Source organism: Nyctibius grandis, chromosome Z (genome assembly GCF_013368605.1).
Source record: "Nyctibius grandis isolate bNycGra1 chromosome Z, bNycGra1.pri, whole genome shotgun sequence".
In the NCBI taxonomy this organism is placed as follows: Eukaryota; Metazoa; Chordata; class Aves; order Nyctibiiformes; family Nyctibiidae; genus Nyctibius; species Nyctibius grandis.
The window spans coordinates 95,150,559-95,178,410 of NC_090695.1; the positions used below are offsets into that span (position 1 = coordinate 95,150,559).

A 27,852-nucleotide genomic window follows, 5' to 3' on the forward strand; every position below is an offset into this window, starting at 1 on the left:
CACTGAGAAGCTACTCAACATCTCACATTCACCCACTTACACTGAGCTTGGTATTGCCTTCTACGAAGTCTGACCTTCACATGCACCTGTAAATCCCCTAGATCACTAGTGATCAAGTTGTCTCACGTCATGTGCCAAGAACATTTATTTCATTAGTTCACAGCTGTACTTTGGGTTTGTGAGAGAGGGTTTCACCCAAGAGTGACTGCCCTCCCTACAATCTCACATCTCTCCTGCTCCAGTGCCAGTGACAACACAGCATGTTGAGTCCAGCAGATGAGTGATAGTGAACCTCATACCACCTTTGGTGATCACAAATAAACTTCATTTTCCATTCACAACCAAGTCACGTTTTCTCTGATTTCATTTATAGTCATTATCTCAAAACACTTTTTATTTATTCACATCCAGTCAGGACGTATCAGTTATTCCAAATATTCTCTCCCCTACTGAAGGTTGTTTCGGCATGAGGAGAAGGGGAAGTTCTTCCAAATGTGCACTTAAACCTTAGCACTACTGATATTTTAGTATGAAGATTTCAAATAACCTAAAGGGTTTTTTATTTCATTTCAGAATTTGTTCTCTTTCAAACATTCAGGATTGCTTTTCCTGCATTTTTCACTTCAATCCATCCTACCACACAACTCACATCATTACTTTCACTTATGAAACTAAAACTTGAACGGATTTACCTGAGCTGAAAATTAAAACTGTTCAGGTACTGATTCACTAAAGGATCAAACGTCCCTGAGCAAAGACTCACAAGGTGAGATGGGGTTGGTAACTGCATGAACAGCAGCTGTATTAGTGTGCAACTCCATCCTATTTTCATGTGCATCTACAGCTGAGTCCTTTGACACAGTCCTCAATCAATATAACGCTATTATCTTGAAGCTCAGGCTTATTAGAAATGACTTACCATGGAGGAAGAAAAGCCCACAAGTAATGTTGAACTCTTGTATCAAATGAAAAGCTTTATTTTTATTCACCCTTACCTGCATCTGCTTTATACAAATTAAGCACTATAAGTATCTGAAAACAAATCTAAAGATGAAATAAGTGATTTGAAATAAGTGATTTGAAATAAGTGATTTGAAATAAGTGATTTGAAATAAGTGATTTGAAATAAGTGATTTGAAATAAGTGATTTGAAATAAGTGATTTGAAATAAGTGATTTGAAATAAGTGATTTGAAATAAGTGATTTGAAATAAGTGATTTGAAATAAGTGATTTGAAATAAGTGATTTGAAATAAGTGATTTGAAATAAGTGATTTGAAATAAGTGATTTGAAATAAGTGATTTGAAATAAGTGATTTGAAATAAGTGATTTGAAATAAGTGATTTGAAATAAGTGATTTGAAATAAGTGATTTGAAATAAGTGATTTGAAATAAGTGATTTGAAATAAGTGATTTGAAATAAGTGATTTGAAATAAGTGATTTGAAATAAGTGATTTGAAATAAGTGATTTGAAATAAGTGATTTGAAATAAGTGATTTGAAATAAGTGATTTGAAATAAGTGATTTGAAATAAGTGATTTGAAATAAGTGATTTGAAATAAGTGATTTGAAATAAGTGATTTGAAATAAGTGATTTAGCTTCCATCCTTAAGGCCTCATCTACACATATAAATTAATCAAGCCACAGGGGAAACTGAAATGAGTTTAACAAACTTCTACAAGCTGTTCAGCAGACCAGCCTATTAAAAAAAAATCCTAATTAAAGCCCCGGTCACATCTTACTGAACTGCAGAGGGGGAAACAGTCCAGCCACGGGGACAGTCATCTGAACTCCCTGCAACCTAGAATGCATGTGCTGGACTAGGAGAAAGAAGACAGAAAAAGAGGATATAGTAGGTGGTTCTTTTGCCTCCTGCCCACATCTAACATCATTACTGATTCAGTACTGTACTCTGACCAGACTGAAACTGGATGGAACAAAGTCTTAAATATGCAGAATTCAGAGATGGAATTAAATGGGAAAGTGTTCCATCAATAAACTACTATTTTTTCAGTTTGAGATTTTACTGAGTTTTCCAAAGCAGAATTAAGTGAATATCAAGGAAAGCAAGGCAAATTAAGAGGCTTTGGGGGCAGGGTGGAGAGCAGACTTCTAAGGACAAACAGCAATAGTTTGTTCAGGAGTAAAGCCAAGTGAAACACAAGTCTGCCACAGTCTGAACTGCAGGAATCTGTGTTGTATACAGAGGAGACATTTGAAAGGTGTCAATAAATTACTTCTCAGAGCAACATGTTTTCCACTTTCTCAAACAGAAAATCTTGCATGATGTTTCCAAGAAGCTTTCCTCCCCTCCCCCAAATACTAAGTCAATTATAGAGCAAACAGGTTTACTCCACGGAGCTGCTTTAAGTATAGCTGCAAGCTAATGAGAAGGTGGAGACCATGCTGCCTCCTGCCTTTGTAACAAAGCCTTCCCAGCCAGCGCACGTTCAGAAAAATGAGAAGCAGAGTACTGAGCTAACCTTACTCCTTTGAGAAGACAACTTAACAGCTCTGCTCCTTCCATTAGTGTCCAATTATCAGCTGGTCGGTTTGCGGCAGTATGGAACCTCAAGAGATTTTCTGGAACAGTATCATGTTCACATGCATGCTTAAGTCGTCTAGTCTACGACAACCTCCACTGTTGCACAGCTATCGTTTCACAAACTCAAAAGTCAAATACTGTGTTTCTTCCCTCCCTCTGCTCACCACCTCCTGCTCTACACTCAATACCTGCGGAACAGAGCCTTGACTTTGAACAGTATGCAAACACTTCAGATACTCTGATAACTTGGAACACAAACATTTTAAAAACTAAACAGCATCTTCAAGGTACTGGCATCTTATTTTACCATCAGGAAAGATTTATGGAGGAAAGGAACCGTTGCTTGGACGAAGGATCAGCGAGATAAAGACATTGCCATCGTTCCCTGGGAAGCATCAGGTTAAGGCGGCTCGCGATCACTTGCGATGCCAGCTGCTTGTTCCTTCACCAATGCCACAGCATGTCGCTACCTCGGCTGCGCTTACAATCAGTCATAGGGTTGCACTCTGCCGCAGATGAGCTTCCCAATTTACAGCAGAGCTTCCAAAAAACAGCTGTGCCAACATAAGCAAGAGCACAGTGCAAAGCAGAACTCCCTAAACCACCATTTCCTATTGCTCACCGTGATTACTCTATCACAGAACTACAGCCCAAGTTAAGCTCCATCCTTGCACAATACATTGAATAAAACACTCAATGATTTAAGGCAGAGCAGGCTTATTAGGCGGACAGCAGGGGAAGACAACAAAAGAAAAGTAGGATAAAGAAAATTACAATTTTTTCAAGAAGTCACTGCAAAAGGATCAAGATTTGGATAGCTAGCAAGAATATAACATAGTCAACTGAGCAAGTTATCGCTACCTAACTATCCTACCTGCATCTTCCTTTTCAGCTTTCTGCTGGTCCTGTCTTCTAAAGAGCGTAGGCTCACTAAACATAATTCACTGTCAGTGTGACAAGTTAAGAACAACTTCAAATATCTGTTCTCTTAAGTATAAAAATGCAGAAGAGATGCCAGTAAGACTTCCTCATAAAAACAGACCTCGTTTTTAATGTTCTGCTTATTTGTTCATCTATGTTTGTTACTTGTTCTTGATCCTACATAGCTTACTATAAATTAGAATACTCAGGAAAGCTTGAAAGCATTTATTACCCATTATCCTATTAAATTCAGTGGTCTCTTTGAAAAATCCAGGCCTTAACCTCTTACTGTTTTTCCTCAAGGGAACACTTCAGAGAATTTTGAAAGACACTGAGATCACCCTTGCTGGCTGTCCCGGTTCTAGGTGGAAAGGACAAGGTCCGGTACCAATATGAAAGAAAGCTGAATTACTACACAGAACATATAAACGAGGTGCAAAAGGCTGACTTGTAAAACTGGAACTTTCTGAAGCGCATCGTCAGCACTGCTCTTCTGAGCACAGAGTGAGCCATGTCAGGGAGATAGGCTTAACAAAACCATTCACCTCTTCTTTTGCAATGACTTTTTTTTTTTTTTGCCTAATTTTCTGAAACCAGCCATAGGGTCAGAAAAGTGCTGACACTGCACACAGCAAGTAGCAGGAACCCCCTCTTCGTTTACACAGCTTAGCCAGTCTTTGCTGGATCTTCAAGTAGCACACATAGCTTTAATACACCAAAAGCTTTGAAAACCCATATCATGGGAACACAAATGTCACAGTCTCCATTTCAGCTAAATCTCTGAGACTGAAGGGTTGAAACCAGTCTGACAAGTGGAGCCCTTCCACTAGAAACAATATTCTTTGATTGTTTTAAGACTTCAGTGTAAACAGGTAAATATTAACATAAATGTCTCTGCATAATGCAGCTATTTTGTTGCAACTAGAATAAAAGTTGTCCTCATGTGCTACCACGGTTTTAACCTATGCACACTCTCATTACTTAATATATGAGCTCTCCCCTGCTTCCACCAAATCTCAGCAGGAGCTGTTTATTAGACTCCCTTAGTCATGCAAAGAGCACACCTTTAAATGTACTTAACTTGCTCAGATTTCTGGAACACATTCTCATTACTAGGAATCTCTACTGAGATACTAGTTGCCAATTTTGAAATCTCTTGAATTACTGAGATCCATTAGAAACTTTCTGAACATGGAAATTAAACAGGATAATCAAAAGCTAAAGGCTGCTCACTGGGTTAGATTGGTCTCTGCCCAGAACTTTCCTGCACACTAGAAAGGGATAAAGAGCTTACTCCAGTGGTTTTTAGCTGCAGTTGGGTACTGGCTCAGCCAGCTTGAACTGAAAGTTTCCTTCCTTGTTTCTCACAGCATGTGCCAGCGTTTCTTGATGGGAATGCAAAGATTAATTACAGCTGTACTTGCTCTGAACAAATCCTTATATTCAATACAGTCCTGCAAGATTTAGAGTAGCACTAATTAGGGCTTAGAAAAACAATTCTGCAAAGACAGACACACAGAGTATTTTTTCTAATTATTTTATGGATAATAAAATTAAAGCTTCTTTCCAGAAGCAGGGTGGCATTTATTCTCAAGAGTTGGGAGCCAAAAGGACTTTTCCAGTCTAAGAACATTAGATTTTGTGTCTCAGTGCAACTGCTGAAGGTAAGACATCAAATTATAACTGCTACCACATGCATAGAGAGAGAGGCAAGGATGAGCACAGTATTTATTCTGTAAATCTTTTGGGACACCCAGACGGTTCTCTAATGGGCTCCAGTACTAAGAGGTAAAGACAAAAGTTTGTTCTTAATAAAATACACACGAGTAAAAAGAAATCTTTTAACTAGAGAAAAAAGGCAATTAGGCAAGATGCAAATTCTTGTAATGAATTTTCAACATGGGAGCTGTATCTATGAAGTTGTTTCTCGCGTTCACCTTAACCACACCAAAAATACGGTCAAGATTTATTGGCATTCAAGGGTCAAAAGCAAAAGCTCCTACAGGCAGCCTTACACAATACCATAAAAATGCAAGGCTTTTTAACCTACCTCCAAGAACCTAAAAATTAAAAAGTAGGACCACACAAAGTCTGAATTTCAACCTTTTGGTAACCATGGACAGCAGGGCATTAATGAAGTGCATTAATGCATTGTACATTTTACAGACTTCAGAGGTGATTTTGCCCTCAGTTTTTGATCTTTAAATGAAAAAAAAAAAAGAAAAAAGAAAAGGAAAAAAAAAATGTAGAGTGCCAGGAATTCACTATACAGAGTACTAGAACAGCCAGTAGCACAGCTCTTTTTATTCAGCATCCGTCTCAGTTCCCATATGGTAGGCATATCAATTTCTTGTTACCAACTTATTTATTATGTATGATCTGCTCGTTACTTTCCAATTTATCCTCCCAATTCCATGCGGGCTACATTTCATCCAGCTGTTGCATTTTGTCATAACCTAAGACCAGGAGCAATTCACAGCAGGAATCCTTTTATTTTTCCACAGAGTATTTAGTACAGAGGGCTTTAATCCTTGGTTGAGACTTCAGGTAGGTATTGTAGCAGATTGCTATGCTCCAACAATTTTCTATTTGCACTGTTTTGAAAAAAAGTCATAATTCATAACCTTTCTGGTTCTTGTTATTTCTCTCCAATAGCAGAAAGTATTTAAGAACAGCCAATAACCATTTTACCCATCACATAGCTTTCCATGGATGGTTCTGCTTGAGAGAATGCCTTCTCTCACTGAGAAAAGATATTGCACAAGTGGATTTTGCTAGAATTCAAAATGATTTGCAGTGTAAAATTATTTATGAACTTTGACTCTCTAATGGTTTTGAATCCAGCCTCCTTTAAATGCAAGTTCTTCTCACCTCTCGCTCAGTGGCACTTAAAGCAGAACTGAGATTATCAAGTGAAGCATTCCTTGGTGTAGGTGACAGACGTGTTATGAAGGCAGCCTCAACTCTGCCTCCTGTCCCAGCTTAGTCCTGAATTTCAATCTCAGTGACCAGCTTGGCTAGTGCTGGTACAGCCAAACACCATGCTGCTGGAGGAGTTCTGGTGGCAGCAGGCCCGTTAACAAATCTCATTTAAGCATTTATTTTTAGAATACTGCAAATATAATAGGAGACAGCATTTAACTTCTGTAGATGCAAACTGACAAACTACACAGTATTAGCCAATATTCACAGAATTTTGTGCAAAGTTTTCCAGCTGTGTTTTGCTTTATGTTACCTCTCAATTTTTAATAAAACCCAAACTATTACTCACTAACTCTCACCTTCTTTAACAAAATGCCACTGTTATTTGACAGTTCTTGAGACTTTGATCTGAAAAAAAATTTTCCTGTTTGGTCTTAGAGACAGGATTAAAAGCCAGGGACTCCAACTGTTAATCCTTCCTACTACAGACCAGCCACAATGCTTTGCAGTATTACACTTAAACAAGCAATTAACTTCTTTTGCTATACAAAGATGAGTCAAGCTCCATAACTTGACCATAAACTTTTGAGGTCTTAGGATTAGAGGACAGAACTAGAACTAAGAACTCAAATCTGGGCCTCTGGCACTTAATTAACTGGCATAAAACCTTGCTTAGGTATTTAACTGAAGAGAAACATCTCCATAATTCACCCTGCTATATGAGTCCAGAGCAGGATATTATTCAAGCTGCATAGATAAAGTCTGCAAGTTAACGATCTTTTAAGTTAATATGACATCTTATGTCAGATTAAGCCACTGTTTCAGAATTCTAAGATAACAAAATCAGTTTATAACAGACTATTACTGTTATTTTTGTAACAAAAAACAAGTGGCAAATTTAAGGGAAGGCTTAAGTTATGTAGCACTATCATTCCTCAAGTGTAATAGCTAAATTCAAACAGGCTGATTTACCCTCCACAGCTTCACAATTAGCTTTTTAAAAAAAATTTCATGTAACATTGTTAGATACAGATGTACTTGACTTTCAGCACTAAAACTGTGTAATTACAAAATACCAAGGCTCAGCAACAGCAAACATGAGTTTCTGGTTTGTAGCACTACTGTCAATCCATTGTTTTTTAAAAAAAAAAATTCTGGGTCAGAGTGGTATATCCCATCCAGATCAAGAAAAAAACCCACATAACTTCCCCAGCAATAATTTAGTTTCACAGGAGTGCTGCAAACTAGAAATACCCAAGCAAAGCTCAAAAGTAATTTGGCAAAGAGTGGGTGCCTAGTCCCAACGACACAGATTAAATGGTAACAAGATTTCCCATGCTGGCACTTTGAACCGAGTGGCTACTTCCTTTGTAAATCTCACCAGCACTGGTCAAGCCCCAATGGATTTCACTGATGAAATATGTGAGTTTCATGGCTCTGAAAAAAAATAGTCCTTACAGAATAAGCAACATTAATAGCCTCTTGTCTGAGCTCATATTCAAACAGTAGTTTGCACAAAGAGCAGCTCATTTTTGTGTTATGGCCAACTGCGTAAGCTGGAGTTGATTTGACACTCGGTATTTCCTCAAGAGGAAGTGCATTAGCAAGTGCATTATGTCAATACCAGGCATAAGTACTCCTGCATTTCAGTGCTGTGGCATATATGTTGAAAGAAGAGTAAAATGCCTAGAAATATGCTTTTAAGGCTAACTCTACTCTGCCCTTGCATCTTAAAGACAAATGATCAGTTCGAAACTTTTTACTTAAGGATTCAAGAAATCTCAAAGTGCACTGAAGAATCCTGACAACATAGAGCCCACTTCTGTAGATTTCATTTAACGTGCCACTTCAAAAGTCACTTACTCCTCATGTCAAGTCAGTACTCTGCTTTGCTACCCAGCCTCTCAATTCGCTTGGCTTATAGAGGCAGTCAAACACTACCACATACCCTCCATATGCTACAGCAGCTGGTATGCAGCCTAACTTCTGGTCATCTTGTATTACTGCCCTACTTAGTATTTCTGTATCAAAATAAAGCCATTTAAGCAACAGTTTGTCCACTCTGTATCAAGAATTTGTGGGAATGACTAGTGCCTCACCTCCACACCACCCAAAACACACAGCTGGCTGCCTACGAGGCTTTGAAGCCATCAGCTCCCTGCATAAGGAGAATGCAACAACAAAGCTATACTAACGCAGGGAGCAGGCTGTTCACTATGCAACATTTCCAGCACGCTATCTGTTCTGGCAGGCATAATTTAACCACTGTGATTTACTTCAAATGTCTGCTTAGAGGAAAAAACCCACATAGTTAATTCATAGGGAAGTGACTCGTGTCCTGTTACTAATATCCCCCAAACCCCCACACCTCAAAACACCCAGAGAATGGTGAATCAATATAAAAGAAACAGTCTTTAAACCATTTTCCAGAGTCTTCCCACATCCAAGTCTCTTAGTATTTGAAGTATTACTGGAAGTGTTCCACACAATTCCCTGTGCAGAGATCTAAAAATAACTATGGACACAGTAGTAAGTTTTTGTCTATATTTGCAAGCCCCTTACTTCCCTCTCAGGAACCACTACTTGCCATTAATACTGACTTTTTTTTTTTTAAAAAAAAGGAGCTATTAAAACATTAGAAATTCTTTCAACAGTGCAGTGAACGTCAATAATAATAATAATACATCAATAACAACAATTAAATTTAAATCAATACTCTAGTGATGGATCATGAATATATTCTGTACATTAAGAATAACTGCATTAAAACAGGCGCCTTTTGCAGCCTCCTGGGATGGCCATGCTCTCTTCGGTATGAGGAAGAGCAGGTATCTGTAAACTCCAGTCAGAAGCTGTCTGGCTGCATGTGAATAACTCAGCACAGTTGCCTTAACTGCAAATAGGCTTTGGAGTTCAGAGGAAATAACCTCATCAACTCTGAAGAGATGAGAATATGACTTGTACCACAGGAGAAGTTCAGGAGCTCTTGAAATATATAGTTACAGGCAAGAAAGACTTGGTATTTTGAAGGGCAGCAGTAAGGATCATTCAAATAAAGATTCTGTTTTGACTAAGAGTAGTTAGAATGGAGATATAAAAACAAAACCAAAAGACACTGCATGTGTTTAAAAAACCTGATAAAACAATGTCAATTTTGCTTTAAGAATTGATGAAGCCAGCTGATGGCCTTTGCAGATCTGCTCCTTGTTAGCTTAAGCTCTGTAACACTGCTAGTGCACAGTATGTATCTGTTCTGACCACCACAAAAGTATCATTTTCTTGCCTGACAAGCCCTATTTGTCCCCTCGTTACCCAAAATGACATGAAGTGAAAAAAGTAGCTAACCTCGCTTCAGATTTTGTTTGTTCTGCACACATTAAAACAAAAGTGAATGACTTCTCACATTCTCCCACTAGAGACCTGGGAGGACAAAAAAAACAAACCAACCAAACCACAAAACAGAAATGACTTGACCAAAGCAATTCCCACCTTGGCCTCCGTCTCCTTGGTTTATGACATAAAAGGAAACATCATTTATGGGTGCAAAAAAACCTCGCAGATACATGCACTTGAACTTCCAAATATACTCAAATACTTGTCATGAGGCTCAAACTGAAGAAGCTTCCACCCTTTCAGCTAAATCCCAACTGAAGTCCCAAGGTCCTTCCGCCAAGGAAGCCATTCAAAATAGAATCTGTCTCCACCTGCTGGCAATGAAGAATTAACACCCAGTTGCCCAAACTACCACAGGCAACCTCAAGCAAACAAATGTTACACGACAGACACACATGATAAATGTATTCCTTTCTAACATACAGATGGAAACCGGGGTAGGATAATGAGGGCAAGGGAGAAGAGAGAAGAATCACATACCGATTACAAAGGAATTCCTTTTCTAGGAGTTAAAAAACGAGGACAGAGACGTGACAATGTAACCAAACATACAATGAAGCTTTTGTCCCCAAACTACTTGGCTTGCATACAAGGAACAGAGGAACTTGGGTCGGTGGGGACATGCTGGGGTGGGGGAAGAGCGAGAGGCTGATGTTTGTGAAAAGAAAGTGAAATTGGTTAGTCTGCTTTAAGAAAGACTGTGAAGGAAAAAAGCAAAAAAGCACCCTGCTATTGTATAATCCACCCACTCACTTCTGAAATGCTCAAAGACCCAGACAGGGATTTGCAGCCAGCACTTCTAGGCACTGAATATGAAGCTGAAAACACTCAAATGCCCAGAGGCAGCTTCTGTGGTCCCAGAGAAGCAGCTTTCAGATTGTATGAGGTTATGGTCAGAGCCATTTTCTTTCAACAAGTTTTCTACTGCTGAGCCAGTCATTCAGCTTCGCATTACAGACCACGGAAGACACCTGTATGCTGCAATTTTCAGCTCTAGTTAACCAACCAACAGGTTTTACTTTTTATTTTAAACAAAGTCACATAACTTCCTGGAGAAATATAGAGAGTTCAAAAGCAGACCAATACAATCCTACGGCTTAGAAGTCAAAATAATAACAATAATTAAAAAAAGAAGTGGTGTTCAGTTGACTGTAAGTCCAGGGTGAAGAAAATGCAAGTGTTGAGCAAGGTCATAATTTCAAACATTGCCCGGAAGATCACAGTAATGTAAAGCTTCACATTTTGGTGAAGATTTTAAAATTATTATAAAGATAATAAATTCAGTTCAAACCAAGCATATTGCATTTAATAACTCACACTAAATAAACAAGGGAGTGCTGATGCAGAGCTTTTCTTTAGCCTTAAAGTCAGTTCAGAAAGGATTTATTTTCTCAGAGTCCACTATATCTGGCTTCTCTTTATTTACATGAGTCTATATGCAGCAAGGGTTTAACCTAAATGAAGGTATGGGTTTATACACATCATATGCAAGTATAAATAAGGCATCTCCTTAAATCACCTGCTTTCTTTAAAAAGTTATGAAGTTTTGGGGTTTTTTTGTGGTTTTTTTTGGTTTGTTTTGTTTTGGTTTTTTGTTTGTTTGTTTGGTTTTTATTTAAAGAAATTGTACTGCTGCTAATCCCCATGTACTCAAGGAATCAGACTTCTGCTGAGCCTAGAAGTGAGGCACGGAAACTGGTTTAAGTTAAGGTTTTAACTTGTTTAGTGATCAATCCAGGAGTAGTATTTGTATCCTTGAGAACAATCTCTTACATTTTAAAAAAAATTAGGCAGGAAGTGCTTTTTATTTACAATTGAGGTACTTGATAACCTCCTGGTGATGCAGCCTGCACAGTAAAATAACAGCACTCAGGATTTTAAAGTTGTTAGTGCCACAGATGCATGCAGCAGCACTGAGTTACACAGTAGTTCTGTAGCACACCACAGCGTTGCACTAGTGACCAGTTAACAGTTCTGGTGCCTGCAGCAGTTCCAGTTGTCCCAGTAATATTAAACAGGTTATATGAATGCCATCCAAAAAGATGCATGTAGAACTATACCATGATGTTGAAGATGACAGCATATTAAATGATCACTTGCATGCCTGTATGTTTGGGTTTTGTGGGGCTTTTTTATTTTTTGGTATTTCCTGTTTAATCCTGCTCTCAAAGCCAGAGAATGCAGAGGTAGGCCTACTAGTCTTGGAATGCTATTTATTCAACAAACTGGACTTCTTTCTTCCAGTTTGATGCAATTTTATTGCTAACCAGTACAGGAATGAACCTCCCACATGATCCCAAGCTGAATCTCCCCCTAAAAACAAAACCCATGCTTGATCATAGCGTTTCCCAGGAAAAAAAAAAATCGTAACAAGCTGCTGATGCAGTTATTGCTTATTATACTGGATTCTCGTAGTAGTTGCCTCATGTTAAATTCAAGTTCCCTGTGGCATGAACCATCTTTTTATTCCACGTTTGAACAGTGCTTAGAACAGCAAAGTCCTCGTCTGTGTCTACAGACGCTAGGAATTATGGAACAATTAATCTCTCTTCTCTCCCCCCTGCACATCCTCCCCCTCATCCCCGATGCTGTAACATGGAAATTGCTACATTTTTAGCCTAAGGAAATGAGGTTTATACAGTCATCCTGTGACAATTTTACCTAGTCGTTTTATTTATTCTTTAGCCATTTATCAGTCTCAAGATACTTCAGAGGCAGATTTCAAAAATATGCAACAAGACTCAAACAGGCATCTTATTAGTGGAGACAGATGAGTACCTAAGGGCTGCAACATGAGTTTAACTACAGTATTAGACACTAGAGAAACCACACAGAGGAGCAGCATGAGGAAACAAACTACGAGAATTTAACTGCTGAATTTCTGTAGTTTTTCTATAGCTATATCGAGTTCCTTTGTAAGAGTCTAAGGGAGACTATACAAAGCCATGCTTCTAACCTCTGCTTAACTCCTCTAATTAAACACTGATAACATATCCAGGCATAAGAATGTCACCTTTAAATGTCTAAAAACAAAAAAAAGCTGAATGAAGTCTGGGGACAGAACACCCAAGCCAAAGAATTCTACCTGCAGTTTAAACATAATTAAAATGTTAAAATAATAATTTATTAGAACAATTAGGCTATCATCCCACATCATCTTCCATGAACTATTAACAGAGGTACTAAGTTGCATGGATCAGTACCTTATCTCACTGAAAAGAGAAGAAAAAGATAGAAAAAAAGCATCTCCATCTTGTACATAGGAAGAAAACGGAGTGGATTATGAACAGCTGTCAGAAACATATTCCATACCAGAAGTGCAGCTATTTTGACACAAGAGCGTGAAAACCTAGTAACAAGAAAGCATGCAAGATAGCACATTTTTAAGCTCACTGTCATCTTTCAGTTGCTTATCCAAGTTTCACTTGCAGACGTCAGGATGAAAAGAAACAGTCAAATAGCAGCAGCCGGAATGGGTGTTGCATTCACTTCAAAAGATCTGCATGCAGGAATAGTTTGCCAGTATCAATATAGTGCAAGCTGGCAGGACTGGAAAGTTACAAATTAAGTGTGCCTTCATCAGTGACCTACTATGAACAGACCTACTGAGCTGCTAAAATATTTTTAGTTCAACTAATTCCTGCCTTTTTTGGTTCCTCTTGCTTTTCCAGTTTATCCAGTCATGTGCGCTTTTCCACACCCTCTTACTGCCATGTAGTTTTTCAAGTTTGGCTCCAATTACCACTTGTTTCTGCTGCTGAAGTGCTCAGATTTACAGTATTACTACAAACAGCTTATATGATGGTTAAATCTTGCACGTAGCAAGCACTCTTTCAAGTGAAGAGAGATTTACACAGCACGGAACTTTTTCCCTCCCACCATGAAGAGGGACGTACTCACCAGCTGATACTCGCTGCGACGGCTGAAGGCTTCCTTGATTCCCGAATCCCTCCACAGCGCGCCCAGTGCAGGTACGTACAGCTGGAAGGTGGCAGGCTCTATGGGCATTCCAGCTTTGTTTTCAAAAGCCATCAAAAACATTCCATGCTTCTCATTCTCAGTGTACTGCCAAGGGATCCCCAGTTTGTCCCGTGCATCAACCAGAACCCTGCAGCCCTAAAGAATGATTCAGATAAGAAAGTCAGTCATAAAAAAATTAAAGTGTAAAAGAACAATGACTCAGAGGTACTTGAAGCTTTTTTTTTTTTTTTGACACTCTTCTGGTGAGACCAAACTCAGGAGAGAATATAAACATTGTTTATTGCAACACCTCCAACAGAAATAAGATAGAAAGAGCTTGCTTGTGTAAGCAACTTAGCCACAATATATTTCCCCAGGTGGAAAAACATACCAGCATCAACAGCTAGTTGCAACAAGCAATACTACCAACAGATAATAAAAGTAAACATCAAATGTGTAAGAAAAGTGTCTGGGAACTAATGTATGATCCTCACAGCTGTAGTTTGAAAAGTAACACCATGCCTGAAACCATCATCTTCCACCGTTTTCTTTGCATTTGGGTTTTATATACCAAAAAGGACACACTAGCTTTCTCAAGCATTAGGAGATCAGAAGAGCATTAAAAAATATTGTTGAAAGAACACACTGTACATTCTGGTGAAGCAAAGTATATTGAGCATCCAAAATTGAGGAAACTTATTAACTTCCAGTGCTGTATGAATCCCCCAACTAGTTAAACATTGAGGTAGAAAGAGAGAGCAATACCAAACTAGCAAGATCCAAGAAGCATGTTGCTTTGTTGTTGTGTAAAGCACAATTTTGACACGATCTACTTGGACGCTATAAAACACGGTACAGCACAAGAAAACACAGCTATCCAACTTCATAAACTTCTTGAAAATTTGCTGTAAATGAGCATCTTCTGTCGAGACACTTCCATCCAAATGGCCACCTCCCATAGGAGAGCCCAGCAGCAAGCGCACTGAAGACATTGCACAGATTTCAAGCTACTGGGCTCAGATGCAGTTTTCCATCAGCATCAGGTTACTTTACGAGCTTGCCACACATTTGCTAAGAAGTCATGACAGGTAAGGCTTGATACTCTAATTCTGGGAAAAAAAACCTGGAAGGGAAGTGATCTAGTTCTCAAATTTAACTCAGGATTACCGAGACTGCTTAATTTCGCATTTTGCAGTTTTTATGGAAACTTAATTTCGTATTCATGGCAAGAAGCCAAACACATGAGGTTAAGTAACTTTGAAACTTCAGTCTTGATTCTAACTACACCTATACCAAATAGCTTCAGATGGCCAATAGTTATCTCTCAGTAGGAAGCATCATTTCAATAATGGATAGATCTGTTAATGGTGGCTCAGCATCTCAAGCACCATCTAATTCACAAGCAAAATCTGTGGGTTATATTAAACTACTTTTCTCGTTCTGTTGATCTTTTGGTTTTACTGCTTTTGAAAATAAACTAAATAAACAAAACTGAAGTTCTGTTTCCACAGCTATTCACATGAACCTTCACATTACTGGACTGATTTTTTTTTTTTTTTGCATACTTTAAGCTATCAAGGCTGCACGTATGTTTTCTTAACACTTGCACCTTTCACCTCTCCAGTCCTTTAACAGCACCACACAACAAGAACAGTAACTTTCCCAATGGAAATTAAGATTGGAGAGGGAAGTGAGAAGTAACTTAGTGTGAGTGTCACAGAATAGGAACTCAAAGCGAAGCACCATAGTTGTCACTATGCAAGTGTTCCTGAAGTGCAGTTTCCCAAAAATGTAAATATTTATGATTCTCCAGTGATTGTTACTTTCTTTTTATAAAGTAGAGAATATATCTCCACAATACCACGGAAAGACTAAAATTGAATATATTTACAAACTGCTGCTTTAAATTCCAGACAGGACTAGTAACTCTGTCATACAGACCAAAAGCCAACTCTCATTCCTAGTTACAGAGTTTATCCCTTTATTAACAGAAGCCTTTAGATCTGCTTTATTTGAATGGTGTTAACGAAGGTAAGCATGAGGAAAAAAACTACTTACAAGGTTCTGTCTCTGAATTGCAGATGCCTGCACTACGTCTCACAACCGTAGACACTTGCAAACCCACCACTTGCACAGAACGCCATCCCGGAGATAGTTCACAGTCCGTGTCAGCTCCCCTTGGCCCCATCGAGAACTTAGAGATTAATTGTTCCCAAAGCAACGCAGTGAAAAACAGACTGGCGGGACATCGCTGTTTCTAGGTATTTAATGCCAGGTTTGTTGCTGTTCAGCGAGAAGTGTTTATGAAGAGAAACAGTTAATCGGTGCTGTGTGTCGGACTGCCATCGCCATCTCCCCGGTGCAGAGCTCCCAGCCCACACAGCCAGCTCTGACCTTTCACCTGCTTCAGCTCCGGCCCCCCGCAGCCATCTCCCCCGGCCGCTCCGCTCCGGCTTTTCCACCTTACAGCTTTCGGACCTATTTAACCCTCACCCATCTCACAGCTACCGCAGCCCCTTCAGTCTCAAAGGAACAACGGCAAGATCGCACAATTCCTGTTTGGATAAAGTGGCAGTGGGACCTCAGGCTCGGCGCATGCCCCTGCACTGCCACTCTGCCTTCTCCTGCTCCCACTGGAGACACGGAGGATCTCGAGAGACTGTTGTTAAGGAAAGTTTCATCATTTGTTGTTTGGAGAAAACCACAGAACAGAGTTTCAGTCAAGGGCACAGAGGCTGCTCCAGCCCCAGAACAGTCACTTATCTGCTGGCTGCTGCTCCTTGGAAACGCAGGTTTGAATCTCCCCTGGGGCAAGAGAGGGAACTACACTTAGATCTCACAGACGCTAGTAAGTATTTAATGCACTTGCATTAACTACCATAAGGTTACCCATGGGGAGCACATAACATCAGCACTTTCCTCTGACTGAGAGAGAGAAACCAAAGAGAGTTACCACCAAATCACACACAGAGCCCAGTCTGGGACAGAGTGGCAGATTCAGATGCAGATAAATCAGCATTAACGCTGATAAAACAGAGACATATAGACACACACAGAGGGTCAATTTTAAACACTGAATGAAGAACAAAAAATAGGAAATGGGTTAGCAGGACTGCTGTTCTTTGCACATGCACAGGAGCAGCACCTCTCAATCAGAATTTGTAGAACACACCAGCTTTGCGATACACACCTAAACCATATCAGGAGTAAAAGCTTTACACAATGAGCAAAATAGCCAATGTTTCTTCCCCCAAACTCCTAGCAGTTAAAAGTATTTATGACTCAGCAAGATCCCCAGTAAAGTGAATCTAACCATTTCTCCATCTCCGCAAAACAGTTCTATAAATGCTACAAGCGGATGTCAGGAAGATGAGGAGAAACAGAGAAATCGCCAAATTTAGATCCCATGTATTGCTATTCTCACATTTCAGAGTTACTGGTAACACTATTTTTTTGCAGCTACAATGAGCATTTGATAATCCTTGCCCCATTAATCTGCAGTACATGTTAGCATAGGAAAGGTTTCCTCTTTCTGGAAACACATTCAAGACACTTCCCATACCTCTTTCCTCCAAAAAGACCATCATGGAAGATAGACAAGGAGTCACTTTTATCTGTAGTTAAAACTGCTTAAATGTTTATATGTACTGTTGATGCCCAGAGGCAAAGAAAGATTAAATTAAAATTCCTATAATTTCCATTTATTACAGAATGAACAGAACAGTTTAATATATTTATTACGAAAGTATATTTATCAAACCTGAATTTGGACTCAGACACCATTGGTACAAATAAAAAAAAAACACCACCAAACAAGTCTTATTGCATGTACAACACTCCCTCCCAAGCTCTAACAACAAAGGCAACACCAGACTATTTTCATTGCAGCTCTCATTTCACAGTAAACTTTCCCAATACTGCTATGACTTTTTCTGATTTTCTACTACTACAGAAAAATGTCAAATCACTCTTTCATTCAGAAGATCAAATACTGTCGATTACCATTCTGTTTTCAAATTTGGAATATAGAAAAAAAATGTGGCAACAGCTTTTGATACGAAATAAACTTCTGAACAGTTCAAGTGATCCAAAGCTTTTGTGCTGCAATCAAAGCAGGACCCAGAATAAGCACAGGTGGAAAGAATGAAAGTTCACAGATAAGGATAGTGTCAGGCATTAGAAAATGGCAAAACAGTAGCACACTGGAAGCATCAGTTAGGGAAGAAAAAATTCTCTGTTCCGTGCCTTTCCTAACAATTTTTAGCATATTCAAGTCACTGTACAAATACCTGGCACGCACAAAACCTGAAGGGAGATAGGGGAGAACAAGAAAAGGTGTAACAAGAGTGTGACATGATCTAACTCATGAAGTATCATACCTTTCACAGAAGAAAACACTAAAGAGATCTAGAAATTCAGTTTTGAAAAAAGATAGCTACGGTATGATATATCAGAAATGACAAACCACTTGGAGAAAGGGAGTAGAAAAAGATTCTTTCCCTGCCCCTTGCTACACAAGTGGTACAGCAACACAGTTATCAAACAGAAGGTTAAACTATAAGAAGGGTTTTTTCCTACACACCCCTCTGAGACAGACTCATTTACACAGGATTTTGGCCAAAGGTATAAATGGACTCAAAAAGCAATCAAGACAAATTGTTGGAAGAAAGGTCCAAAAAAAAGGACTATTCAATTACATTCCACACGCAACTTCTGGCCCTATAAGTTTCCGAAACCAAAGCTGTCAATAACTGGAAAAGTATACCCAAGTATCACATTGCCTTGTTCTTGTACCTGTTTTTGGGTTGATTTTTTTTTTCATGTCAGAGGCAAAGTGCTAGATCCTTGGCCTGACAGAGCACAGCTGTCAGGCGCTAAGCAGAATGTTTGCTACTCACCAGCAGTACAAAGGTTTTATTAGCATTTGCACAAATGCTCATTGCTAGGACTGGCTCAAATATATTACGTCTCCTTTACTTTTGGAAGTGCTCTAGTTTTGAAAAAAAAATCCAGGTTGTCCTGCATTTTTAAATAATAATTAAATGCTTTTGTGGGAATTATCAGAAAGGTTATCAGCAGCTGATGTCACTTGAAGCCAGTGATGCTTGCCAATACATGAAAAGTGTTGCAGTATTTAAAGACCAGCTTGATTTAAGAATATCTTACATCAGTGGTGACACTACTACATAAAACACAACATTCACGTCTTAAATTATTCACATATTCCAGTACTTGAAGGATTTGTTATCCTAAATATCCCCCACCTTTTGCCAGATGGACCAACTCAGAGGCCGAGAGAACACGCCACAGTTAAGCACCAAATGCATAAAGGAAACAATAGGTTTGGGGGGCACTTGCTAATAAGCAAGGGCAGGTTCTTCCATGCGCAAATTAACAGTCAAGTGATCAAAGGATTTGATTATTCTAGTCAAGTGTCTAGAGAGAACTTACAAAACTACTTAGAGTTTGTATACAAATACAAAAGTCTCCTACAGTGCATTTTCTCAACCTAATTTTAACTACTACGGGGTATGAGATCACAGACAACAGAGTAACCATTACACATGAAATACTGCAGCAGCTACTTTTCAAGCTTTTACCATTAATACACCGCTCAACCGCACACCAAAGCCCCAGATCGCCAGCATCCATATCACTTATGGAAACTGTTGTGACAGAAGTGCTGATCACTGCTGAATACTTGATCAGGGGACTCTAAGGCACAGCTAATAGCCAACACTGTCTTCTCCTATGGCTGTAAACCAACATGAACATTGCAGGCAACAGGGAGATTCAAACGTGTTTCCTACTGTGTGTTTTTCCTCATTGTTGACAAGGAACTGGAAAATTCACAGAGACCAATATAAATCTGAGTTAATGCCAAAAGGAGTGTTCCCACCTCGGCAAGGTACTTCTAATACACCCTTTATGCCTGTGGAACAGTACAAAGCGATGCAGCTGTATGAACACAGGTCCAGCTGGACCAGCAAATCTAACTGTACCAAAAACTGCAACAGCCCCGTGATCACTGGTGCCAATACAAGAGAGAGAAAGCTGAATCACACGGCCATAGATGGGACTGGACTTTTCAGCAGCAATGCTTACTGGCAAGTAAAGGGAGATGATAAAATGTAACCTACTCGTATTTTTAGAAAACATCTCAACCTTCTACAAAAGACATTTTCAATTACAATTTTTAAAAATAAAGTTGTCAGTGTTTGCAAATATAGCCACATGCACTTTTTTTAAATTGCTGTCTGGAACACTGGGAAGAAGGTGATCTACTACCACAAAGTAATAGTGAGACAATCAGATTTTCACAGCACGCTATCGTAAAAGCATTAACAGTGTTTTTATTTGATCTATGTCCGTGGAACATTATAGCCAAGCAGCAGCCAAGAACCCAGCAGTGTCATCAAGGATAAGGTTTCCTATTACAGAGCAGTCAGGCAAACTCCTCAGTACCATCAAAAGGGGCATCTTTCCTGGTAGTGTAGTTCCACCCTCTCCTATTTGATAGGTTTGTCATTTGTCTGAGCCCACAAGCCAATCCACGAGCAAACACCACCAAAAACCTAGTCATTTATATAAAAGTGGTTTCCACTGCCTATATTCGTTTGCTGTAAGGTGAGACAGTCACAAGGGTAGGGATGGGAGCAGCACCAGTCAGCCCAGTTAGACAACAAAAAGGGTCACCAGTTATGCCTGTATTTTCATCATTCGTGTATTCCAGTACCACCCAGGTGAGAGCAGGGTAAACAGTAAGGATGACCTACCTTCCAGCCCATCATACAAATAAAAAATAAGAACAAAGGGGAAGTGTCATTTACTTAGTCCACAGGAACACAAATATTAAGAAACATTTGGATTAGCCACTGACTCTCCGAATTGGGAGCAGCAGTGATGTCTGCTTGTCTGGAAACTCTGAAAAGAGTCCTTGTCTTTGACTGAATCCAGCAAAATGACGATAAATGCAGCAGAAGAAAAATACTCTCACTGCAAGCTCTACTTGCAACTAGGCACAAAGTAGAGAGATGATGACCTCAGAGGTGACGACTGGTGCAGGACCTATAAAAAGTTCCGAGTTAATGCTTTCAGAATTACATTACCAGGTTTCTCCTTTTTCCGAGACCATCATACTAATATCTAGTTCATAATTACTTCATGCTTTCAATGGAGCAGAAGCAGCATCTGCAGTTCCAAAAGTATCCCCATCATGTTTTGCAAGATCCCGTCATGCCGCCCTCATAAATACACTGCCACAGTACCTAGCAGATGTGCTTAGACAGAAGGGAAGGGTAGAGAGAGAAGGGCCTCCAATGCTAGGATAAGCTGAGCTCCTCACCCCCATGAGGGTGAAAAAACCCCATGCAAGTGAAGGAAACTCATGTGGAAACTCTACAGCCTCTGACTCCTTCTAGCTTTTATCTTGCTGTAATTTATATTGAATGTACTTTTTCAAACAACGTGTACTAGTTAGTCTTTGCTCCAAAGTTTTCTTGTAAACATTGTTAGTAGCACAATTTGCTAATTTCTTTGCCAATACTGTTTCCAAGTTAATTATAAAAATATATGTATACTCAACCGACTGAATATAACATAAGCTCCCAAATTTAGTCACTCAAGTGACTAAACTTTCGTCTGGAAAACATCAAAGTATGTGTCTACAGTCTCCAGGGACTAACTCATGTTCTGCAATACTAATGACTACATCACAAGAGCATTGTAAGCTCTATTTTGGAACAGCGATGAATATTTATCACTTTTATTGACCATTACTCCTCTTCCACTATCCACCATGATGAAGACAGATTGCTTTCTCCTAGCCCAACCAAGAGACACCCCAAACGCAAAGAGACCACCAGAGCTGACAGAATTTATATTTAAGACACAGAAAATATGTCAACTGGAAGTTATTAAGTTTCATTGATTAAATGAACCTGGAACAGAAAGACCAAAAAGACTCATAAGAGTTTTTTCTTTTCTAGATAATTTTGTGAATATTATTTTTCTTATTAAAATAACCACTAAACACTAAAAGCACAAAGCAAAGATAATCAGATTTAAATACCGGTTTTATTATGGAGCTTTAGCACTTTTATGTTAAATTTAATGCAAAAGCTCCTAGTTAGCCACAGTTCCTACAGAGTATTGTCCTTGTCATTCCTTTCAAAAGAAGCTGTCCCAGTGGAAATGAGACGGACGCTGTCCTGCGACCAACTACTCAAGTACAACTAGATCCCAACTCTGAAGTAACAGATTGTGTGTCACTATCATCACCTCCTAACAGGTTACCAAATTCATTGGCATGTAAACCCAAAGAAACATGCAGTCAAGTCAATTTAAAGAGTAACCAGAGTTCACATAATGGAAAGATGTCTTCCCCCTTCAGCTGTAGGCTAGTAGAAGAAATATGTTTGCATTATAAATGACTAGATAATTTGATCACTTAAAGCATAGCTCCCAAATAAATTCAGGAATATTTTTTTCCCACTTCCCATAGTTTGCACCTCTACTCAACTGAAACTCACAGATTGCAAGCAAGTTTTCTTGTTTTGTTTTCCAATGACACAAGGTACATCTACCTTACACTCAGAGACCATAAACACAATATAAGCCCACTCAAGATATACAGAATACCTGCAACAACCACGCAGCAGCAGTCTAGGCTTAGCATGGGTTGCAGAAGTCCAAAGTTCTTCTTAAAATGGACTCAGCACAGGCTACTCATTTTGCCCACCTTACTGTCATCCATATTCAAGCTGTCGAGGAGAAATGCTCTCGGGTATGCTCACGTGTATTGCAACCGCCACTCAAAAGTCCCAAAGATACATCCTTGGGGAGTTTTCATGTTCAAAATCTTTGGTTGTTTTTTTCCCACCCAGAGCCCACAAATGAAGTTACACATCATTTGCTGCACAGTCCTTTCCTCCGCAATTCCAGGCGTTTCAATTCCTTAGTCAATCATCACAATTCAGGCCACAGACAACAAGAAAACACTCACAGATGTATTGAAATCTTGAGCTGGCCTTCCCATTTTCAACAGGGAAACTAACATTACCAAAAAACTCAACAGATTATACTTCAGGCTTTTAAAAGCTGAATTCTTCTCTCTTCAGATTGAAATCTCCCAAACAAGCCAGTGCAAGTACCACTCTGGTGCTTGTAGATTATTTTCTTATGCAGCTAAACCAGGATTTTTCAAACAGCATGATACTCTCATACTTGAAACAAAAAAACATTTAGACAAGGAACATCAGAGACATGATTCATCAAGTACCTAAGCTCTTTAACTTATCAAAGGAAGCAAGTAGAGCAGCAAGGCCAACCCATCTGTTTTGGAAGATATCAAAGATTTCTCCTTCAGCTACAGTCGAAAGGCATCAAAACACTCATGTAACACCACCAGCCATTTCTTAGATTTGAAACTAAAGGTACACAAACGTTTTCCAAGCTTCTCTGTATATCCAAGAGTCACCTTAAAATTCATGCTGCAGCAGCTAGCCCTGTCCTATCCGCTTTCCTTTCCCAGGTGGGTGTGCTAAAGTCCTGAAGCCTGTGTACTCATACCAGAACATTAACACTACTGCTTTTCACTTCAATCATCAAAAAGTTCCAAAAAGTTACTTTGAAACTTAGCCTCGATTAACAAGCAAAACCCTAGTTAACCGATGACTATTTACCTTAAACCAAAGCAAAACTAATGTATTTGAAGACCATCCCACAAATGCCAGAAAAAGCTAGCAAGGCCCTGAACCATCACCTGTACTAAATGGAAAAGTAAATTCTGTATCACAGATTTATTTCGTTTCAGCATTTTGTTTCTAACTAGGGTTTCCCGAAGTGAAGGATGAGAAACTGAGAGAACAGGGTAAGGAAAGAACTCAGCATTAAGAAGATATTAGAACAGAGAGAAGCTGAAAACTCAAAATAAAGTGGAAGCTGACACGAACATCAATTCATACTTAGCACCGTTATTTTCAAAGAGGTTTCAGGTTCTGTTCTCTGAATCAGTTCCTTCACTCTCTGTAAGCTGTACAGACCGCCTAAATACCACTGCAATAAGCACTTCAGAAATATCAAGCACTATTGAGAGAGTAGTAATCCTCCTCCTTCAGAGAGAAGTTTAGTCATGGTTGGAAAACAAAAATTGACCATTTAATCCCAGAGATTTACACTGCATTTCTAACTCAGATCTCAGTGCTGTAGAAGCTTAACAGACCCATTGTTTGACCATGCTGAGAACTGCGTGGAAAAAGGGGCTAAAGTTGCTGCAGCTGTACTTCACAACGTCAAACAGATTTATATGCTATTTGATAGGATCATTTTCATTTCACATTGTGCACGTATTGTATTATAAAAACCCATCTTATATCCTTTCTTGTAAGTTAGATACATGGAGATCTCCGCTCCATTTAGTCTTAATGGATGATGATTCCAGTCTGAACTTCCTGAAAAAGTTAAAAGAGCCTGTAGTCTAAACACTTTATTATAGAAAGAATGGCAATCAGGTTCACTTGACAATTTATATCAAAGAAGCAAAAAAAGTTTACTTGAAACATTTTATGGTTTTGCACAGAACAAAGTTTAATACAAGTATTACAGAATTACCCTAAAATAAATACACTGACAACACTGCTCTGTTTTGAAAGCCCTGTAATTTTGTCTTGGTATTTGATTTCTTCCTGATGATTATGGCAGAGTATCAAGATGTTATCAGATGAGCAAAAAGCAAACAGAGTATCTACTGCCTTCTCGCCACACTCCAGTCTCAGACCTCCTTCCCACCAGAAAACTCATTTAGTTCCCTTTGTTTTCTCTCCCTTCTTCTGCATACTCTTTCCATAGCGACCATTTCCAAGTCATTCCCCAAAACCTATGGGTGAAGAGTAAACTGTATTCTTATATCCAAGAGACATCTCTGCCGTCCGGAGAAGTAAGAGAAGGAAGAGGCAGGCAAATGCGGTCCGTGTACCCAGAAGTGTAGCCTAACCTAACACTCCCAAATCACGAACTGCAAGGTCAAAAGGGCGATCTGTTGAACCATATTATCTCACTTTAAAAATACTTCCAAATTTTAGTTTGATGATTAGGAGGCTTAAAAAGGTGTTCAGCCAGCAACAGTCCAAGAAGTGTTGTTAACCACTGGTCTTGAAATCAGAACACCTGATTGCTACCTTGAGGACCTGGATTCTACTCTAAGTTCTGCAAATTTGCCCAAAGCCATCCAGCAGACAAGTGTTTCAAGTGCATAACCCAGCCTCCCCTTCTACAAGATGGAGACACTTACTTTCCTTTCCAAAGCAATCTAAATTCTCCTACTGAAAGCTCTATACCTTCCGCATATATAAAATACTACAATATTTTACCATAACTAGTATTGCTTAGACAACTTAAAGAGGAAGGAATCTCAGATTTTTTTTCCATTTTCACAAATCGCTTCCTTAAAAGCCTCTGCTACTACTTTAAATCAGTACAGTAACAAAGAAATCACTGGCAATACCAAAATAAGCATTAAGACCTCTGAAATAAGGCTCCTTATTTCCAGGTGTATAGGTAAAAACTCATAACACTCTTTGCTTACATAACTTCAATGAAAGAGAAGCTTCTAAGCTTCAACTTTCCTGCAGTTAACAGCCTCCTGCAATCCATGTACATGCTCCTGAAAATGGAGTAAAAAAAAAAAAAAAAGGAAAAGAAGTTAGTCAACAATTTTCCTTGTTCACTAATAGAACCAAAAGCCCTTAATGGAACAGCAGCATTCTTAAAAACAGGAGTCATTGTGTGTGGTGCACTTATTAAGTGCATATTAAGCTTCTATTCCAAACAAATCTGAAAATTCAGAAGTAACTCTTGTTATCCTTAACTTGCACAGTTCCCTTTCCTTTAATTTTCTATGAAATCTCACAGAGCCTCACAAATCCATGCCCATGTAAGAATGGAGACAGTCCTACAGAACAATATAGGCAAGAAAGTAGCAGTTCTTCTAGAGAAAGATTATGAACATGAAGAGAAATCTATTCTTAAGTGAGCTTTTTATGCATCTTTAGGTATTTTCTGAAATACGGCCACTTCTACCTGCACAGGGCATCACAGCTTGTTTCCCAGAAAGAAACAGTATTTGTTATGGCTGATTTTCCTTAATTGCCTGTAGACCGAAGGCTCTTACCTGTAGGCTCTCAGTAGCCTTTATGTTCTCCAGTCACTAGAGAAATACACTACCAGCACTATAAAGCCTGCATAGGCACTGAACAAAAACTTTTTTGCAAAGGTACCAAAACAAAGTTGTTTCCATTTCAGAGCTATGCTTGATAACATCCCACACTACCCAACTCTAAGGGCCTATGCTCCTGTTTCTAAAGATACACCAAGTAAAACCACTCACAGACACATCATCCATACGGGGACCCATGTCTTGTCTCATCTCGAGGTACACAGACTCGGGGCACTTAGCAGAGGCATGGAAATTCCTCATTTCTTCAAATTTTGAAGTTTCTCCAGTTCTGACTTAGAGAATGCCCTCGAAATGTTTTTTCCAGTTCACAGGCCACACCTATATCCTCTTTCCTCTGCGTTTCCACAAAGCTTTTCTCAATCCCCTTTGCAGGGAAGTTTCCTTTGAGGCTTTTTTCATCGAGGCCTTCTGACGGGTAACGCTGGAAAGCCGCAGAGCCTCGCCCCCCGCAGCCCGGCGGCAGTCGCACAAAAGGTACACGCCTTCCAAAACACCTGCACCGCAGAACCCCCCTGCCCCAAAGACAGGGCGCACCGAGAGGCGCAGAGGAGCAACCCGGGGGGGAGCAGCCGCCGCCCCGGCCGAGCTCACATCCTTTTCCGACGGCGACTCTGGGCACGGCCCAAACTCCCAAAACCGCGGGATGCGTCGGCGCCGGCCTCCATCCCCGACCGCTCGGGGCGAAGGCGGCTGGAGCCGCCGCTCCCCCCCCCCCGGCCCGGGCCCCCTCCCGCCCCTCACCTTGAGGATGTTCTCGTAGATGGTGGCCCGGAACTCCAGCAGCGCCTTCTGGTCGAACTCGCGGCCGTGGATGATCCGCATCTGCTTGAGGAAGGTGGACTTGCCGCTCTCGCCGGCGCCCAGCAGCAGGATCTTGACCAGGCGGCGCACGGCCCGCCTCTCCCGGGCCAGCATCGCGTCGATCTCCCGGCTCCGCCGCCGAGCCTCCCTCTCCGCATCGCGGCTCCGCTCCTTGCCCTCCCGCCGCGGCTGCTCCCCAGCGCGGCCCGTGGCCTCAGCCGGCAGCAGGCAGCGGCTCAGGGTGCGCACCACGCCGGACATGGCGGCTGCGGGACGGCAGGAGCGCTCACAACGCCGCGGAGACCCCAGCCAGCTCCGCCAGCATCGGGCGGAGGCCACCGAGACGCTGGGACCGGGGAGGAGGAGCAGCAGCCGCAGCCGGGGGCTAAGGGCCGGGACCGCCCATTCCCCTTCTCCCGGCTCGGCTGCGCGACGCTGCGGAGGGAGGGGAGGCGGGGTGCGGCCCGGGGAGGCCGGCCGGCCGGGGGGAGGGGTGGCGGCAGCGGCGGGGCGCGGTCCGCCGGCCCTGCCCGGGGAGGGGGCACCACCGCCCCGCTCCTCGCCGAGCGGCGAGGGGGCGCTGAGGGGTCGGGGAGCGGCGGGAAGACGCCCCCGAGCCCCTCCGCCCGGGTTCAGCCAGCGGCCGCCTCCAGTCCCGCTGAGGCGCGGCGGGGCGGGGGGGACACGGAGCCCCCGGCCCCGTCAGTCAGGGAGCGCCGCCGCCGCCTGCGGAGGGCGGTGCCGGCCCGACTCTCCCGCCCCGCTAACTCTGCGCCTCATTGGGCGACAGGAGTGTCGGTCAACGCCTCCCTCTTCCAATTGGAGAAGCCGACATATGGGGCGGGGGTAAGCGGGCGACAGGGCTCAAGGCAAGGCAGGGCGGGCAGCGCCGGGAGGGACAGCGCGGGGACGGGGGCGGAGCTGCCCCGCGGGAGGCGGCGCAAGTACCAATCAGAGGCGAGAGGGCGGGTCCCTGAGCGAGGTGATGTCACAGGGGGCGTGGCCTGCGCCTCGCCGTGGTAGAAGGCGGGTCCGCCGAGCGGGCGTGACGTCACGTCTCGTCCCGGGCCGCT

General features: G+C 41.0%; 1 protein-coding gene across 1 annotated transcript in view; it reads right to left on the bottom strand.

The window, feature by feature from the left end:
- Positions 1-27,464, bottom strand: part of GNA12 (G protein subunit alpha 12) — a 44,974-nt gene extending 17,510 nt beyond the window's left edge. Inside the window, exons 1-2 of the mRNA XM_068422149.1 lie at positions 26,720-27,464; positions 13,684-13,899 (exon numbers count right to left, since the gene is read on the bottom strand). Coding sequence (XP_068278250.1) covers positions 13,684-13,899; positions 26,720-27,040 — 537 coding nt within the window. The 5' untranslated portion in view covers positions 27,041-27,464. The remainder of the gene's footprint in view (positions 1-13,683; positions 13,900-26,719) is intronic.
- Positions 27,465-27,852: the final 388 nt, after the last annotated feature.